Raw genomic sequence first — 17,562 nt, 5'->3', positions numbered from 1 at the left:
ATTAACTACTCTCCGCTGCATGACTGGATTGCCACCCGTGTCTGAGCTAGCTTGAGCAAACCTAGGTTTATCTACGCCATGCTGGTCACCACTGTAACCACCTTCGGGAGCCTGGAGAGTGGCAGGTCAGCAACGAGGTGTGCTGATAACACCGTGAGCAAAGCCTAGGGCACCCAGCAGTGGTTTCTGTGCATCAGGAAAGAATCGGAGACCTGTCATACAGCTAGTTAGCGTGTTTGTATAACCAGGCTATATTATGTGCATTTCAGATGAAGTTCAGTCATGTTTCAGTCACGCAAATGCAGTGTGCTACTGTGTTGTACTGTGCATATATAAAAACCAATAAGTGGTTAGCTGACCTGTAAAACTGCATTCTCCCTTGGGTAGCAGTTGGCTCTCACTGATGGCTTCTCTTTAACATGTCAGAAAAATAACTCCAGACGGATGCAATGCACAGCACATAGAAAGGCTCCATCCTCTCTCATTATTGCATCCTTGACATTTACAGCAGAAAATTCAACACAATTGAAGCATTTCATTCACATATAACAAACTCATCACCACAGAACAAGCAGCCAGGAAAGCTAACTTCCAGCATGGGCTACAGGATGCCGCACCGTCACAACGCAAACACTGTGGCCCCACTACAGCCGATGGGATTCCCTGACCCTGCGGGTCAGCTCAGTAACGTGGCTTGAATGGAAGAGGAAAGAGTAATTTTGCAGCTGCTTGGCAAGAGAAATGGAAGGAACCTAAGAGATATCCAAGCATCTACTAAAAATTCGGTAATATTTACACTACATAACCTAGCACAGCGTAAACAAACTGCATGCCTCATCAGGATAAACTGATATGATCAGGAAGGAAATATTTCTGATCAGCCTCATGTATTCAAAATACCGCTCATCAGGCTTTGTCACTGATCTGGACCGAATACAAAGCTAGGAGTAGTAATACATTGCATAAAATAAGAGGAGATGGATTAAAAGGAAAGGTGAAAGCTTGTAACAATTTTCATGAGAATGGGGACATTACCTCCAAATTTCAGCTGCAGCTGTATTGTAGTAGCTGTATTCCTGTCTTTCTAAATCTTTCCCGTATGCCTCATCACATCATCTGCCTGCAGCACACTGCTGCACAGCTGCAATATTTCCCCCGCGCCCCTTTCCCTAGACAGCCGCATTTCAGGAATAGGCCACCTGATTGCCTTTTTCACTACCTTGTCTATATAAATGCCTAATGAACGCGTATTTATAAAGTACTGTGAGTTTCTGGGTGACTCTGCGATCCTATAAAATTTATCACTCGCGTACTTCCCAACCTCCACACCCATTCTGACGGCATGTTGAAGCTGCTGCACAATTGCCCGCTACGATTTGTGCACTCAGTTCACCCCCGTCCTTTCCAGTACAGATACCTCCTTTCCTTGCAATCAGACACACAGAAGCTGTTCTGAAATTTTCTATATAAATAATTAGATCCTATCACTGAGCACAAAAGTTAACGCAAATGTCCAAATCTCAATAGTGTCAGCAACCTGTTCTGCCACCACAGCACATTCAGTGAAAACAGCCTAACCCAACCACATCTTCTTCGTGAAATAACCAAAACTCTTCTAAAACATGTGGACGGAAGTGGAATAAAACTAATATTTGGCAGTTTTATATAGCATTAACAACATTTAATTTGGAAAACCTCTGGAAGTCAATATTCTCCCCATTTCAGTGATGAAATTGATGCAAAGATTGCGCGTGACCTGCTCAAAGCACACTCGAGCTTTCTAGCTGATCTGCTCCGACAATACCACACAAACCCCTGCCCTTTTACTTGTTCTAACCCAAGACACAGGCAATCATTCCCCATGTAACCAACAGGTCACCCTGAAAGACTTAATATTATGTCTCCTCGTTGGCCTTTGCCTGATGTAGTCTCAACCAAATTTAACTGGCTTCCTTATCATCCCTAAGGCTTAGGACACTTTTTTTTTTGGGGGGGGGGGGGTGAGAGGGGAGGAAGGGGGCAATACGCACAATACTGCACAAAACCATATAAGATGGCATGGTCTCTGTCCCACTGAACCTGCAAACCCAGTTACTAATCATATCTATTGGCATTCTGCACGGCAGATGGCAAGTGGTTCAGAATAATGACTTTTTCCCACAAGTAGATAATTCCAATGTACATTTGGATGTAAATTCTTTACTGATTATGACGGCAGAATATCGAGTTAAGAGGAATTCTGCCAGTTTGGAAGAGGAAAGGAAAACTACAGCCTCTTCCATGACCTGCCAAAAGATATAGAAGTTAACAGAACTGGATCTCCTGCCCGAAAAGCCGTGCACCATTCTTTCCAAAGATGCCAAGCTCCTAAAAGTTGACTAGCGAAGATGAAGAGCCTAAAGTTAGCAGCAAAACGGTCTCTGGAAGCCAAGCAGGAATGAGTCAGAATCTTGTTGCTGGAAGGAGTCCTCTGAATCAGAAAAGGAAGTTGGCTCAGCTCCCACAAGGCAGAAAAGCAATATAGCAAGCAATAACTGAATCTGAAAACAACACACAGCCCAACGAGTGACCCAAATAGGGATTTTCTTTCTTAAGATAAAAAAAAATATCATCTAAAAACTGATTAAGAACTTAGCTCAGGAAGGGAAAGCATGCAGCTTACTGAATGCATGCATTACTGGCCCTAAGAATACACAGGCTGCGACAGTCAGTGCTGTAATGTCTGGGGGTCAGCCAGGGAACTGCGCACGGGAAGAATGCTGAACGTATGGGGTTTTTTAGTATATTGAAAAAAAAAATATTGTAAAGAAAATAACTGAAGATCTGATATGCTGATTTAATATAGCTACAAGACATGAGAGACAGACAGGTTCAGTACATTTTTCCTATGGGAGAAGATCTTGTAATGATGTCAGAGCGCTAGCAAAGCGTTCTTTCTAAAAGAAAGCCTTGACCACTAATTTAAATAGCAATTATTTTCCCAAAATGCCACAAAGCACTATACTAGGTTCCTACAGTTATACTCTTTACATCAGACTACACAAAAGGGGCATCAATGATAGACCAAAAAAAAAAAAAAAAAAAAAAAGAGAGAGAGAAATCCATCAATATATTCCTCACTGACAGAGTGGCTCATCCTGCTAAAGATGCAGAGAAAAATTTTGAAGGCAGAATGAAGCTGCTGTCATTGAAGTTCTGGTGGGATATGAAGGTAAATATTCCTCTTACTACAAGATCCCCTTGCTTCTGTGCACGCATTCTGATCTTCAAAACCACAGTGCCCCCTTTTACCGCGCCGTGTAATTTGCCAAGCACTGACTCGGCAAGAGCCCCATTAAGAGCTACTCATCCCCCACCAGAACATGGATAATGCTGCTTCCAAAGAAGAAACAGAAAGCCTTTAATTTTTTTTTTTTGTTTTTAAGGATTTGGGGGAGGGTTTTTTTGTTATTTTAATTAAACGTCATCATCTCAAGAAGTGCTCACAGAGTCCAAAAAATCCCTATAGAAAATAATTTAGACAGACTGATTTACAGCTCAGAGAGAGCAGCATGTGAAACATCTCCGGCGAGTTAACAAAACCAGTGCCTACTCCAGGCTGCCCCACTCCGCGGCTAGCAGTGGTCACGGTCAGGCCCACCAGCGCAGTGCTGAGAAGCTGTCTCCAAAGCAACAATATTCACCCCAGCACAGTCCTCTCAGGTGGAGCGCTCCTGCCTTCCACATGTCACTTCTGTGCCAAATCAGGCATGACTCCGCTTGGCGTGGCAGGCAGATGTCCCCGACGAGCAGGCCAGAAACGCTGCCAGGACTAGCAAGGAGAACAAAAGGACAGGAAGGAAGGGCCAGCCCCAGCAAGGTCCTCTAACATCAGACTGAGCATCACCTATCTTGAGACTCTAAAGCTGGTGGCACCCCACAGCCTTAAATCAAATACTATAGACAGTTTACTGACTCGCACAGCCATATTTTATCAGAGCGATTTCGTGAACTATCAAAATCACATCAAAGAAAAGAAAAGTAGGTGGGGGAGAGTCAAAGCCCGAAGAGATGGTAGAGATGACTTCTCTCTCTGTTTATGAGGGAAGGGAAGGGAAGGACTCGGTCTCTCATCAGCCATGAGCACCCAGCAGCACCAGCCCCACTGGGGAGGGAGCTCGCCAGGCTGGAGGGTGGGCACAGCTGGCCGGCCACAGCGTCCTTTCCCCAGCAGATGGAGAGGGAATGTACTGGGGTGCAGAAGTTCTGACCTACAGAACAAATTATGCCTTTCCTCAAATTTCCACCATTGCTACTTGCCTTTGGTCGCTCCTATCGTCCCTCCATCGCTCCGAGTGCAAACTGTGACTCAAAAGTGCAGACATTTTGCACAGAGCATATGATCCATAATCAGGAATACAATTACTGTTCAAAATAGCAACATTGCCCTTGAAATCAGTTGTTACTGAATTAATGACCAGATTGTAAAGAGTGTTACCTCAACTTTGCCGTAGGCTGCTAATTAGCAAACAAGTCATTAATTCACTGGTAACAAGTGGTTTCTCAGGCATTATTGCTTCTGACATCTTTAATTCACCACTCTTTTTGGAAAGCTTCCCCAGAGAACTTTAGCCTCAATCCCTTACAAATCAGCCCCATGCCACTACCACCAGCACGCTATACAACACACATGCAGCAAGACAGAGGCACAAATACGCAGCAGGAGAGAGCTGAGTTAGGTCAGTAATTAATATTCAGGATACCTTCCCCAACTGAAGCCAAGGGGAGGGAGGGAGCAAAGGCACAAGAAGTTCCTGACTTTGCCATGGACCTGTCATTACATCTAAACGCACAATAAAATACTTCAAAACCTGGACAAATAAATCTTGCTTCCACCACAGTGCACGGGGGAATACGTAGTCCCCACACTAAGGGCAGGGGTCCGCTTCTGTTTTCACTGCATTCTCTGTGATGAAGCTTTGAGCCAAAGTATTTCACGTACTCCGACACGCAAAATATGTTTGAGTTTTGTTGCATCAGCTGCACGAATATCCATGCTTTTGAAAACAATCTAGATGTGGCCTGCCAACAAACCCTGATCTAAGAGCTTTATAATGGCAACATTACTACAGAATACAAGCGCTTTCCATGCAAAAATCAATAGCAATAGAAACATCCCTAATAGACTACATGGAGTCTCTGGCACCTCTTGCTCTGCTACTCCAGGCTTTGCTGTTCAGCTCTTAATTTTACAGACTCCCAAGTTCCATCAATGCACCTTTGAAGAAAGGTTTTTGCAATTTTGAAAATATATATTAACATATTATGCCAGTTTTTCAGTTCTAACAAAACTGCAATCTAGGTACATTGGACCGCTTTATTGATTATCCCTCCTCATGCATGGGAGGAAAGATGATATTGTGAACATTAGATTAGAACATCATTTACTAACCAGACAAAAAGAAAGTCTTTTATTTAGAAACAACATCTTAGTAAACCCCAGGAACTGAACTTCAGAAAGATAGGACAGCTTGGATAAAGTGTGCTAGCTGATCAGTCTTCAAGAGTTAAAAATTAGTCCAAAAAGGATAACCTGAGCTAATTGGAACATTTACACAACTCCATTCCACATATTTGACTTTTCATTACCACGCACCATATCGCTAAAGCGGCAGGGAAACGCACAGTGATTGGAAATCAATGCACCGGCGGAAATAGTTGCTTAACGATGGGCCTCCCTGAATTAGAAAATGTTTAAAAACGGACCCATCTACTCTTTTACCCACTTTTGAAAAAACTTTGGGGAGACTCATACCTTATAGTCTGTTTCGGCAGTTTCCTACTACAGACCAACGTTATAACCATAAGGAACAGCAAAGCGTTGACTAATAACTAATCCCTTTATTTGAAGATTACATGGAGCAGACTCACTGCAGACTGGAATGGGAACAACTAACGCAAACCAAGCGCTGAGGGAAGACAGGACTGGGATGGAGCCAAACCCTTCTCTTGTGAAGGTATCAGCATTGCAGGGCACAAAAGTGCTATGCCGAGATAAGGCTGCGGATGAGCTCCAAGCAGTAGTAGTCTTTTATGCCCGAAAACTCTCAAATCCCTATTGCGGAGGCTCTTAATTTCAACACTGAATTAATCATCTCTCTAATCTAATAATAGGAGAAATCCCAAAGCAATTTTATTTGAAAACTACGTCTCCACTCTTCTCCTCCTTGGGCTTCCCCACTGTCCACATAATATCTATTTCAGAGCTTGACTCCCAGCCACAGCACTCAGAATCGAAATAGCTGGGGCCTTGCAATAGATTTCAAGATTAATAAATTCAAGTATTACCACATAACTGTCTTATAAACTTTCCAGATCTACAACACAATCAAGTAAGTAAAATAAAATGGGGGGGGGGGGGGAAATTCCTCTATGTTCTGGCTACCTCTGCCATTTTAATTGGGGGCCACCAACCCCATCAAATTTTGTGCAATTTCATAAGATCTTCATAGCCATGAGTATCGAAAGTGAGCCATAAATGCCCTATTCCCCGCAGACAGTCCATCCATGAACTTTCCACCCCCTGGCCGCAGCGAGGCAGTTTGGTTCTCTGTTCCACCTCCAGCCCAGGAGGATACTTACTCCTTGCCAGTTTCTCTAACATAATCACCTTAAATACTGATGCCCATTAAGTTTAAAGATCTTAGGACCATTAAATGGAACTCTTAGATACTAAGTCCCATATGGAGTAAATCTCTTTGGCAGTTTCTCCACTGGAGAGCTGCCATGGATTCAAGGCTGATCTCTATCAGGATAAGATAGAGACATTCTTTATGTGCTCCTCGATAACAGCGCAAAGCACTCGCAGGCCTCTCGGCGCAACGCGCAAGGCAACAAGGCCTTCGGTAAGCAGCGTCAAAGAGGGTTTGGCAAACTATAAGGAGATCTCAGAGGGAAATTCAGCTTCAAAACAATTTTATCTTTTAACAGCTTCCTAATCCCCTCACCTCACTCTTAGCTTTACCTTTTAAAGAGTCAGATGCCTGCCCCCACCCATGCCGATTCTTGTGCCTAAATTTAACAGCTACAAAAATAAAATAAAAATAAGATAAGACCACCTTCACAAAAGAAAATAAATCAAATTAAAAGAAAACCAGCATTTTGAGGATAAATCAAGAGTGCCTGCACTAAGCCATAACCTCTTTACTGATGGTTTTTTTCCCTTCCCCTTAACAGATTCAGGGACTGTAAGAACATTTAATCCTCAGAAGCTAATCTAAATGTAACACTCAAAAGAAGACAAAGACAACGCAACAGAAAAAAATTTGGCCACTGCCTTTTGGGAGTGCTGCTTTATCCCCGGAGCGAGCGCATTAATAGAGCTTGGAATGAAATGCCATTTTATTCTCTGTAGCGGGGAGAGGATTAGCAAGTTGTCTTCTCTAAACCCAGTCTGAGTCATGGCTCTCTGAACACTGAGAAAAGGATGTGGAACGAAGTGAAGGGCGGAGAGCACTGGCTTTTTATTTACACGCTGCTTCTTTTGTGGGTGGTTACTGATGTGCACGGTTTGCTAAACAGGGAAGGACGAAGAAAAGAGTTCTAGGTCCCCAGACTTTAATTCTGTTGGTTAACAAAGGAGGAAAATAATAATGCACCAATTATAATAAAATCAGAGAGACAGTATGTCCATGGCTATGGTCCAATTCACAACAGCATGTAAGCAACAAGGGCAAGTAGCTCAAGGTGCTGAAAGCTCTGCTCGGCGGTTTCTTGTTGCTAGAATCTCCTTCCTGGGAGAAGGGAACAGGTTGGACAGAGCCCAGCACGAAGAGGAACGACACACTGCGGTAGGAGGAATGCAGAGACGGGAGCAGGCTGGGTTCAGGTGAAGGGATTAGGAACAAAGTCCGTCACGCAAGCCAGGCCGCGCAAGCATCGAGCCTAGCATCCTGCCTTTAAGTAGAAGCCAAGAGCTAATGCCCGTGTCAGTGATTTAATATGAAGCTCAGCACTAAGCACTTCACTTCTGTTTCTATACAAATGGAGATAGAAAGGTTTACCTGCCTACCTCACGGGCATGCTGTGAAGGGTCACTGGTAGAAAGCCCATACAATATTTTCAAGCCCTGAAACGCTATATAATCACTAAGGAGAGGAAATGGCCCATACAACACTTAACCAGTTGTGCAGAGCTGTATGTTTTGATAAAAGAATTAAGGAAGTCAATAAATGCCAAGAAAATACTGGGTTTTGTTTCAGATATTTCTTATCTTTGCTGCAACATGGTCTCTGACAAACAGTGTACTTGCTGCGGAAACAGCCCCAACTCAAGTCCCCCTCTTCCTCTATCAGCTACACTGATGCACAGTAGATGACACCACACACAGGGTTGATTAGTCTCATGAGGTGACAGAGGCAGGTCTGAGAGTTCACAGTGAAACAGGGATGGTATGAACGGGGAAAGAGACATGCTGGAAAGGAGGTGCACTCTCATCTTCAGGTGGAGAAAATGCCCCTCCTGATTTCCTGCTGATAGAGGAGCAGTTGTAGTCCGGCACTCCCAGTGTGCTCCTGAGAGCAGGCAGACCTGCGCTTCGCTCGTAGATTGGCTACGAAATCCAATCCACATTATTTTGATTGCGTTTCACTTTGCTCTTCTCGTCCAAGTTACTAGATCTGTATAAATTAGTCTTACCTAGCTTAGCACTTACTGTGCTTGTCTGTCTAATATGAAAGTGCAAAACAACATGAACAAACTATTCTTTCCATCAAATTCACAGCATCTTGTAATTTATTACCATAAACAGGCAGTAGCAAGTCTTGAATATACAAAGCCTAATAAGAGGTTCTCATAACATGCAAACTTCAAGTCCTACCGAGTAAGCGTGAAAGCCAACATGAAAAGAAAGTCTCCCTCCATCTGCCCCAGACACATCGTGACCCTTGCTTGAGATGCGTACGCTTCGAGTGCGTCTTGCACACTAAGGCAACAACCCTGAAAAGGATCATGGCACATTACTATAAGGGATGCAGGCACTGCACACTGACAAGGAAAAACAATGATTTTCCCAGCACATGCCATTATCAAAGAGCATTATCAATCCTAAATTGCACATTCTCACACACAGCTCACCGCAATACTGGTTATTCCTGACAATTTCTATCCTAAAGAAATGGAGAGTACAAAGTTCTCTTTCTCCCTCAGTTTCACTAGCCTCGCACAGCTTGTCTCTTCTCAAGGCTCACCATAGCCTTGAGAAACATCTTTTCACAGTAAAATTCATGTTAGGCCAGGTGTCTGTTTGGGCTCTAAGGAGGGCAGCCTAAGGAACCTGCCCATTTCTAATGGCTCATGTTTATACAGCCTCCACATAGGAAAAGACTGCACCTGCACAATAACGCCAGAAGCCAGGGATTGGCAGATGTTAAGGACTCAGAGAAAAGGGGAAAGGACCTCAGAGACCCTGTAACACATTTTCTGAACCTTAAAAGAAAAAAATCATCAACTAACATTTGCACTGGTCTCAGCCACTAACCATTTTGAGGAATGGCTGCATTACCAGAGGGTAACCTGCATTACCAGTCTTCACGTCCACAAGGAACAGAGAAGAGACCAAATTAAATCTTGGGAATCCAACTTAAGATTACAACAAAAAATAGCTTAGCAACAATCTGTAACAGCAAGTAAAGAACATAACCCAAGGTCACAGTCTCTTCCTTTACAATCCCATAAGTCAGTTAGAGATATTTCCAACAACTGACCACACAACTACAGAAGCAAATTCAGAAAAGACTGAAAAGACTGAGGACTGTCAGAGCTTCGTGTCCTATAAATTTTTAAAATTTTATTTAAAAACAGAACTTAGACTTCTACTGTGGAAAACTGCATGAAAATGCACACAATGTGTCAACTGCCTTGTTTTGGTTTCTTTAGCAACTTATTGCTCAAATGTCCAAACAAAAATGTGAAATTACAACAGGTTATATGATGCTTTGGCAGCCAAACATAGTTTTAAATAAAGACAGCACAATATACTGCACGCCCCACTAACATATCCATTACTGTTATATTATCTATTTATGCAATTAAGTATCATACAGCCTGGACCAGACCCAACTGGACTACATATGTTGCTACTCCAGTTTACTGCATGTTGGCCAACTGTTTACCCAACAGAGATGTGTGTGCTTCTCTTGACTGTGTAATTGCTTTGGAATCATTAATATTAAAGAATTATAGAAAATATTTTTTCTTGGGCAGCTGTTAGTGCATGTGGAACAATAAGCTAAATAACACAACTAGCAAATACAAATGGAATTTAGATACTAAATACAATCATGGTAAAAAAAAACAACACTAAAGGTCCTCTAATTATGTCAAGATGAGTAAAAAGGTCAGAAAAATCATTTCATTCATTCTAGGAAAACATTCATTATAATTACAACTGTATTTTGATTCACATTTACACACTAAAGATTTATGCTATCTACCATTTTCTTCCCTGGTCAATGAAAACTTTAAAAGCAACTTTTTCCATACTCTTATGCACTAGCCCAATGTTGCAATGTGTAGGTCAAATATACTGGGTCAACGTTTGAAGAAATTAAACACATTCCACTGCCATTTTGAAAACCCTGGAAAATATTCACACTGAATTTGGATTTTCTAGTCCAAATCCTCCCTCATGTTTCCCCTTGCAAAAGCAAACAACTTCATCCTAAATTCTGCCAAGCTTGGCACAGAGAGAGAGAAAATACTAGTTTACAACTGCTCAGGCCCCTAAATACCTGGCATGAGGTAACTTCACACGCCATTTGAGGGAATATCCTGGGGCTATACATAGAGCATTATAAAGCGCAACCAGAACTGCTGAAAAGAACAAAAAAGGCTCCTCACTTTATCCGCTTCTCCGCGCTGGTGGCCGCCTCGTGGTACTGCTCCGACGTCAGCCTGTAGATTTCGGCGTTCTGAAACACAGAAGGCAACGCTCAGCTCGGCGCAACGCCGTCGCGGAGCCCATCCCGCCGCGTAGCTGTCGCCTACCGTTAATAACGATTTCCAACAACAAACGGCATAGTCGAAGAACACACACACAAAAGAGAAAGCTAAAAAGTTTATTTACTTTTTAATAGACTGCATCAAGGCCACAACGTGTCCTCCATTATGCGCTTCACCTTCGTGAAGAGAAAGCGGGGAGAAAAGGTCCAACAGCCAACCATCAGCTTTGATTATTTTGATTTTTTTCATGTAACCATGGAAATGAGGCGTTTCCAGCCACGAGTTATTTTGAGGGGCTTTTTTGTTTGTTTTTTGGGTTTTATTTTAATTGCTGTGGAGAATTTTTTGAGTTACTGAAGCACAAGCATCAAGACTGGCTGCTAGTACTGGAAAATTCATTTTACATCTCAGTGCTTTTACGTCTGTTACTTATTCTTTAAAAGAAAATTATGCAGTATGTTTCCCTTTTAACAATATAGGGAGGCATATCAGATATCAGTTAAGGCACTGCCAAACAGTCTGGAGTGTCTTGCTTTAGGGCTAAAGAGGTTTGCATTAAATTCTCCTGAGCTCACACAGGAAGAGAGTTAGTTGACAACTGCTCAGCCGCCCCTGCATATGGAGGGTGCATATGAAATTCCCCCCCGCGCTGAACTTGCAGCTCTCCCAAGCACGAGCAGTGCAAGGAAGCGGCTGCACGCCCTGAGCTACTTCACTGCAAGGTCTCGTGGCACTAACTGCTGATAAAGCTGATTTAAGCAAAGCCTCCGGACTTCATACTAAAAAAGCTGCAGTTGCCTCATTCAAAGCTCATCTGCAAGGCCCTCACTCTGAAAAGGCACCTGCAAAAAATATGCAATCGTCTATCATAAAAAAGTGACAAAACTGTATCGAAAGTGAGGACGGTTATTCATTTAGGACCAGTTCTAGCTGCTATCTTGTCTCTCCCCAGACTCGGTCATTTTATATAGAATACCATTCTTGCCTTTCCTCATTTATTTTCCCATGAATGCAGCTGTGGTCCTGCACATGATGAGACTAAGCACATTGTTCAGTGGTTGGAAAAGGGAAACGACAGATATAACTCAAGTTCTATTAGCGGTTCTGCCACTTGTGCAATCCTGGGCAAGTCACCATTTTCCATCTGCAAGCTAGGGATAACAGCTGTCTATATCACAGAAGTTGTGTGGAGCTTAGCTAATTAGGAGGTTTATTAAGGTTTTCAAAGCCTAGACTTCAAGGTGCTATATTTAAGCATTTTATCTCTGGTGCCTGCAGTTATGTCACATACCAAAAAAGCCACAGAAGAGACTTTGCTTTTCCAAACTTTGACCTAAGAGACAGACTTAAACTGACAAAATGCAGATGAGTAACACTTCAAAATGCATTTTACCGACAAATTGTCATTAATGTTTTCATTTACTTACTTGTTACATAATGGTCAAACTTCTATGCTATTAAATCCATTTTATTCCTTCCTCTAATGAAAAGTTCAGCTTTTAATGGAGTCTTTTTCTCTGTCCTGTAAACAGACCTCATGACTTTCAGCTCCCTGCTGTTACTTATTCACACATGAAACCACAAGACCTGTGCTCCATTAATTAAGTTTGCCATTAAAAATTAAATAATGCGAATAAGTAGGTGTAAGCATTATCTCCATGGGTTTCCTAAGTCTCACCGTTTCTCCAATTACTTCCCAAGCAATTTTCGTGTTTCATACTGCCTGATTTCTCAGAGGGACAGGATTTGAGAGATCAAAATGTGAGAAAGCGGGAAAGAGAGAAAGCAAGGTAGTAAAATTAAACATTTCTCAGGCAATAGGAAGTAGCCCCGTCAGATGCTATTAGCCTGCAGCACTCTGCAGTGAAACAGCAGCAGGAGAAGAAAACAGGAACAAATATGTTGTACGTGAGACCCAGCACGAAGTCGGCATTTAACCCACCTCCAGAAAGAAAAAAATAGCCAACAAATTCATTTGCTGGTTTCACTGTCGATTAAAGCGGTTGTGGTAGGACCTTGTCTGTTATTAGCGACAGAGTTCAACCACCCAACACCATGGACAGCCCCGGCTTCAAGATCAGCTACAAACCTGGACAGAAACAGCAAGGAAAGGAGCCAGGATGAAGTGGCTTTGGATCCTAAAGCAGATGAAAAGCACGAAAAGTGGGCAAGTGAGAACCTGAATGGAGAGGCAAAAATCTCAGTGAGGGAGAGGGAAAAGAGCAAGGAATGAGTCCTCAAAGAAACCACAAGGTACATAGCAGAAAGCAAAGATCAAGGAGGGGCACAGAAGATGTTCAACATAAAGATTAAAATTGCTCAGTTTTAGAAACAGAAAGGAAATGTCTTTGCATGCGATCCAGCTGTCCCTCTTGTCTTTAAATCAAGCCTTTCTTTCTCACCCTTCACTCCTCCCAAACAAAAAAAAACCTAAAACGCCAATGAAGCAGTATTTCCAATGCTATGAATGACTATTTTAAAGGCTCCCTCCAGGAAGAAAAAAAGAAGGAAAAAAAAAAAAGAAAAGAGTTTTACCCATTTAAACCTGAGTTTGCTCAAAAAGCAGGCTTGTTAAACAGGTTTTCTTTGGCCTCTGGGCCTCTTCTTACCTTGGGAAAGCAGCATTTGCTTTTGTCCTAAACAAGAGCTAAATGAGCAGCAGACAAGGAAGGGCCTCTCGGGGGAGTGCAGTCATGGCAGGTGCTGTGATTCGGGGCTTTTACTTAGCAAGAACAAATTTCCAAGTAGCCTCATCTATACAGCTCTGGCTGCAAACCTGCTTCATTTCAATATTTTACCCTCTCACACTGTGGCAGCACAGAACATCCCAATGGCCTACAAAAATCCAGGACTTTATAATACAGTTGTAAGTGATGAACCAAGCAAAAAACCATGTATGCCCTTCCAGGGACTTCAGTAGGGCCACCCACACCTAAAGGCTATTCAGCTGGATCAAGATGTGGTATTTGCATTTGAAGTAACGACTGAGCTGCCCAAAATCTTGGCAAAAGCACCTTAACTTTATACTGCGATATTCAGTCACACAGCAAAACAGAGAACATTCAAATTACAACATGTCAATGTTTCTTTTAATTTACTCTCACAATATTTGACACATGAGATAAAATGGCAGCTCACAAAGGAAAAAGTGGAACATGAGACCCCAACGATTATCAAAGCAAGCTCCTGGCAATCTTAGTTGCAGAAATAAGTTTAAAAACATGACCAAAGGACACCATAAGGACTCAAATAACAAGAGACAAAGAAAGAATGAATGAACCACCTAAAATGTTTCACTTCTCTCAATAAAGCTGAGCCTTAGGGGAGCCAACTTCAGAACATCAGAGGTTTGTCATACAGGGACAGCGCTCTCCAGAGAGGACAAAAACTAAACAAAGAAACGTTCATTTGAAGGATTTCCCCTGCTATTAAATGACAGTTTGTAACAAATAATAAAAACACTGAGAAGTTATAAAAATACATAACTACAGCTGAAAAACCAACAGAACCACTTTCCTTCACCCTGCTGTTTCTACCACACGTTTGCTGCTAAACCCTTGCTCCCCATTCTTCCCAAAAAAATATAGGACTGAAAATTCTCCTTCCAAAGCAAAACTTCAAGCTAAATTCGGGGAAATTTTAATTCAGCACTTCCCCTTCGCTGCACCCACACACAGAAGCTCCTATACTCATTACTACAACTCTCTACACTGCCCAGGTCTTTTCCAAACAATACAGCAAAGAAAGTAAGAAAACAATATAGCAAAGAAAGGAGTTCTCAGGGCTATTTCAGGAGGGAAAGTAATTGAAGCATAAAGAGAAAACCCTGCCAAGCTCATTCTCACACTGACATTAAACCACATTCCTTACAACTTCAGTGAAACATGTACTACTTGCAGTAACATGTAAAACAGACAACAGAGCAACATGAGCAAGAGGAACTAGAAATTAATCAAATTTCAGGCAAAATTTGTTGTGAACATTAAGCAGCAGCAGCAAAAGCTGACATCGGAACATGGATTTCTCCATCAGGTTTAAGACCAGGTCAATAGATCAGAAGGTGCTTGGATTAAAAAAAAAAAAAAAAAAAAAAAAAAAAAAAAATCACCACAGCTATCTTGAGATATTTTGACACCTCAGAGTATAGAAGCTTGTCAGTGGTCACAGTGCTTAAAGATACAAAGAGGATTAACAGCTGTTGAAATGCTGCCAGCCTAGATGAATGCTAGTGATAGCTCTGATGGAACGGAGCAGGCCAGCGGAGGCCTTGACAAATGCTGCAGACGACAGCCGGGGGATTAGATGGGGCAATCTGCCTCGCACCTGACAGGCACATTGCTTCGATCCCCTCTCCTGACGTTCGCGCTCGCTGGCTTCCAGCGAACCTCCAAACGCAAGCCCTGATCGAGCCGAAAGGAGCGTGAGAGCCGGCGCCGCATTAGAGCAAAAAGGCACGTCATGCTCCAGGAGCAGGCAATGCCGCAGAACTGGGCGAGGAGAGAAAGGCAAAGGAAAAGCAGAAGTTACTGCTCCTCCATCAAATGTCAACTGGAAGATGTTCAAATTCCTCCTTCCCACTGCTTCTGAAGGGAGGAAATAAGACTTCACATGATCCTGATCACCCTGCGTGACCATGGCCCCCGCTCACTCGCACGCTGGGGCAGCGAGTGTGGCTGCGCTCTGGCTGCAGAGCTCCCATAAGGGACAGAAAGCCACAGAAAAGCTTCGGTTAGCGCAGGCTCTGGGAACCGCATCTGCTCCTATCAGTGCCGCAGGGAAACCAAGGTACACTCAGGCGCCAGAGACTTTGTGGGTTGCTGGTTCACACGCGCTGCAAATCAGGTCATTAGTTCTGATCTCTCACAAGTCTCATGCAAATGGCTCCTAACAGCTTTGAAAAATTACCCCATCTACTTGCACCCCTCCCATACGTACAGAGGCAGATGAGCTGAACCAGTTTTTTCACTGGATGACTCTTTGGAACTGTTAAGTATCAGCCTACACAATCAATCACTTCTATCAACTTTGGTGCAAAACAGGGAGTTTGGGAATTTCAGGACACAACGCAAGCAGCACTCTCCTCACCAGCGGAGCACACTCCCAAGCTCCCGCTCAGTCTCGCTGTTGGAATCGGCTAACACTTGGCTAAAAGATATCGCTCCTGCTTTCTCATTCCTACCAAATGCAAGTGCACACGCACACAGAAGCTGATTAACAAGAAAGAAATATGCATATAAAGCATATCATGGGGAGCCTAGAAGCCAGGGGTTAAACTGCTTTTATGGGAATTCAAATGTTTTCTCTTAAAAGGTAATAGAGGGAAGTTGCAAGCAACTACAAACAGCTTGCTGATAGGGAAAAATGATTTTTATCCAAAGCCAACATCTAAACACAGCTCTGTTGTTTGCTGTTCACATGTGGGTTCATCCACTCTTCCCGGTGGGGCCAATAATGAAATGAGCGCATCTAATTTGTGTCATCCTATCCTTTTCTTTAGCAATAGGCTATGAGATCATAAACTTTGGATTAAGAATCAGAAAAGCCAGAAAAAGAGCAATGTCCCCAGTAACAACATGGGAAAGTTAAATCAGTCATGGGCAAAAGTACATTCCTGTTTGAACAGATCTTCTCATGCCTGCAATATTATCCTCAGTTGAAAGCAAGATATTAATGCTGTCGCACGTCTAGACAGCTTTGCATAGCTAAAATCCCACAAAATACCAACCTCTGCAAAGCTTTTGGGAGGTGGGTTAGGGAGAAGGGGGAAAAGGACCACAGCAAGGATTACCCTGTGGGTAACAAGGTAGGCATGAAAAGGCTACACTCCTTGCCCTAAACCGCAGAGTGAATCAAACAAGGCTATATCCCAAGGCTTCCTAGAAGCAGGTCCCGAACTCAAGATACTCCATCTGATTACGAAAGGGTTTACAACCCTGGACCACCAAGACTGCACTCCAGAGTCAGAGCGTCTCTGGGAAGGTATCCTGGAAAGGGTCCAGTTAAAACTATGATACGCATCTTATGCTCTGTGCGCAGGGAAAGAGGTCCCGATGTGTATCCCACAGAAAGAGGATATCAGAAACTCTGGAGAGCTTGCAAGAGCCTCACTGAAAATGTGAAAACCCTCATGTTATCATCAAGCCAGAAACACAGCCAATGACAAGGAAAGCAGGGACAAAAGCACAGAAAGAAGCAAGCATCGCATTTATATGAGGTTGCTTTAAAGCAGACGGTTCTGAAAGTCTGTAATAAAACAACAGCAATCCTTTAAATACAAACTGGAAAGTAAAGTCACCTTCAAAGAGAAAGGCCACAACATGCCAGCAGGCAACCCAGGCTTTCCGACAAAGACAGCAATGGCAGTGCGAAAGGCCCAGATTAATGATAAAACTGCAGAAGGCTATCCCTGTGCTCCCTCCTCGCTGGAAGTTTAATATAGGAGCTGGAAGTCTTAGGTGAGGAATTCACAGTAAATGCCCGAATCAATTATACCCGACAAGCACAGGTAAACAGGCCTCAGAGGCACCGATTAAACATCCGGGCTTTTCAGCACCTGCTTTCCAGGTCCCCTCGGCCTGGCCG

At 43.0% G+C, this 17,562-nt stretch overlaps 1 protein-coding gene across 2 annotated transcripts in view; it reads right to left on the bottom strand.

Annotated features, from left to right (window-relative positions):
* CHCHD6 (coiled-coil-helix-coiled-coil-helix domain containing 6) overlaps window positions 1–17,562 on the bottom strand; it is a 116,256-nt gene that overhangs the window by 42,984 nt on the left and 55,710 nt on the right. For both annotated transcript variants that reach the window (XM_026093144.2, XM_026093145.2), the window contains one exon: window positions 10,879–10,949. In XM_026093144.2, coding sequence (XP_025948929.2) covers window positions 10,879–10,949 — 71 coding nt within the window. The remainder of the gene's footprint in view (window positions 1–10,878; window positions 10,950–17,562) is intronic.

The sequence above is a fragment of the Dromaius novaehollandiae genome, chromosome 12, assembly GCF_036370855.1.
Source record: "Dromaius novaehollandiae isolate bDroNov1 chromosome 12, bDroNov1.hap1, whole genome shotgun sequence".
NCBI classification, from domain to species: domain Eukaryota; kingdom Metazoa; phylum Chordata; class Aves; order Casuariiformes; family Dromaiidae; genus Dromaius; species Dromaius novaehollandiae.
This window is presented reverse-complemented; position numbering and strand designations above follow the sequence as displayed.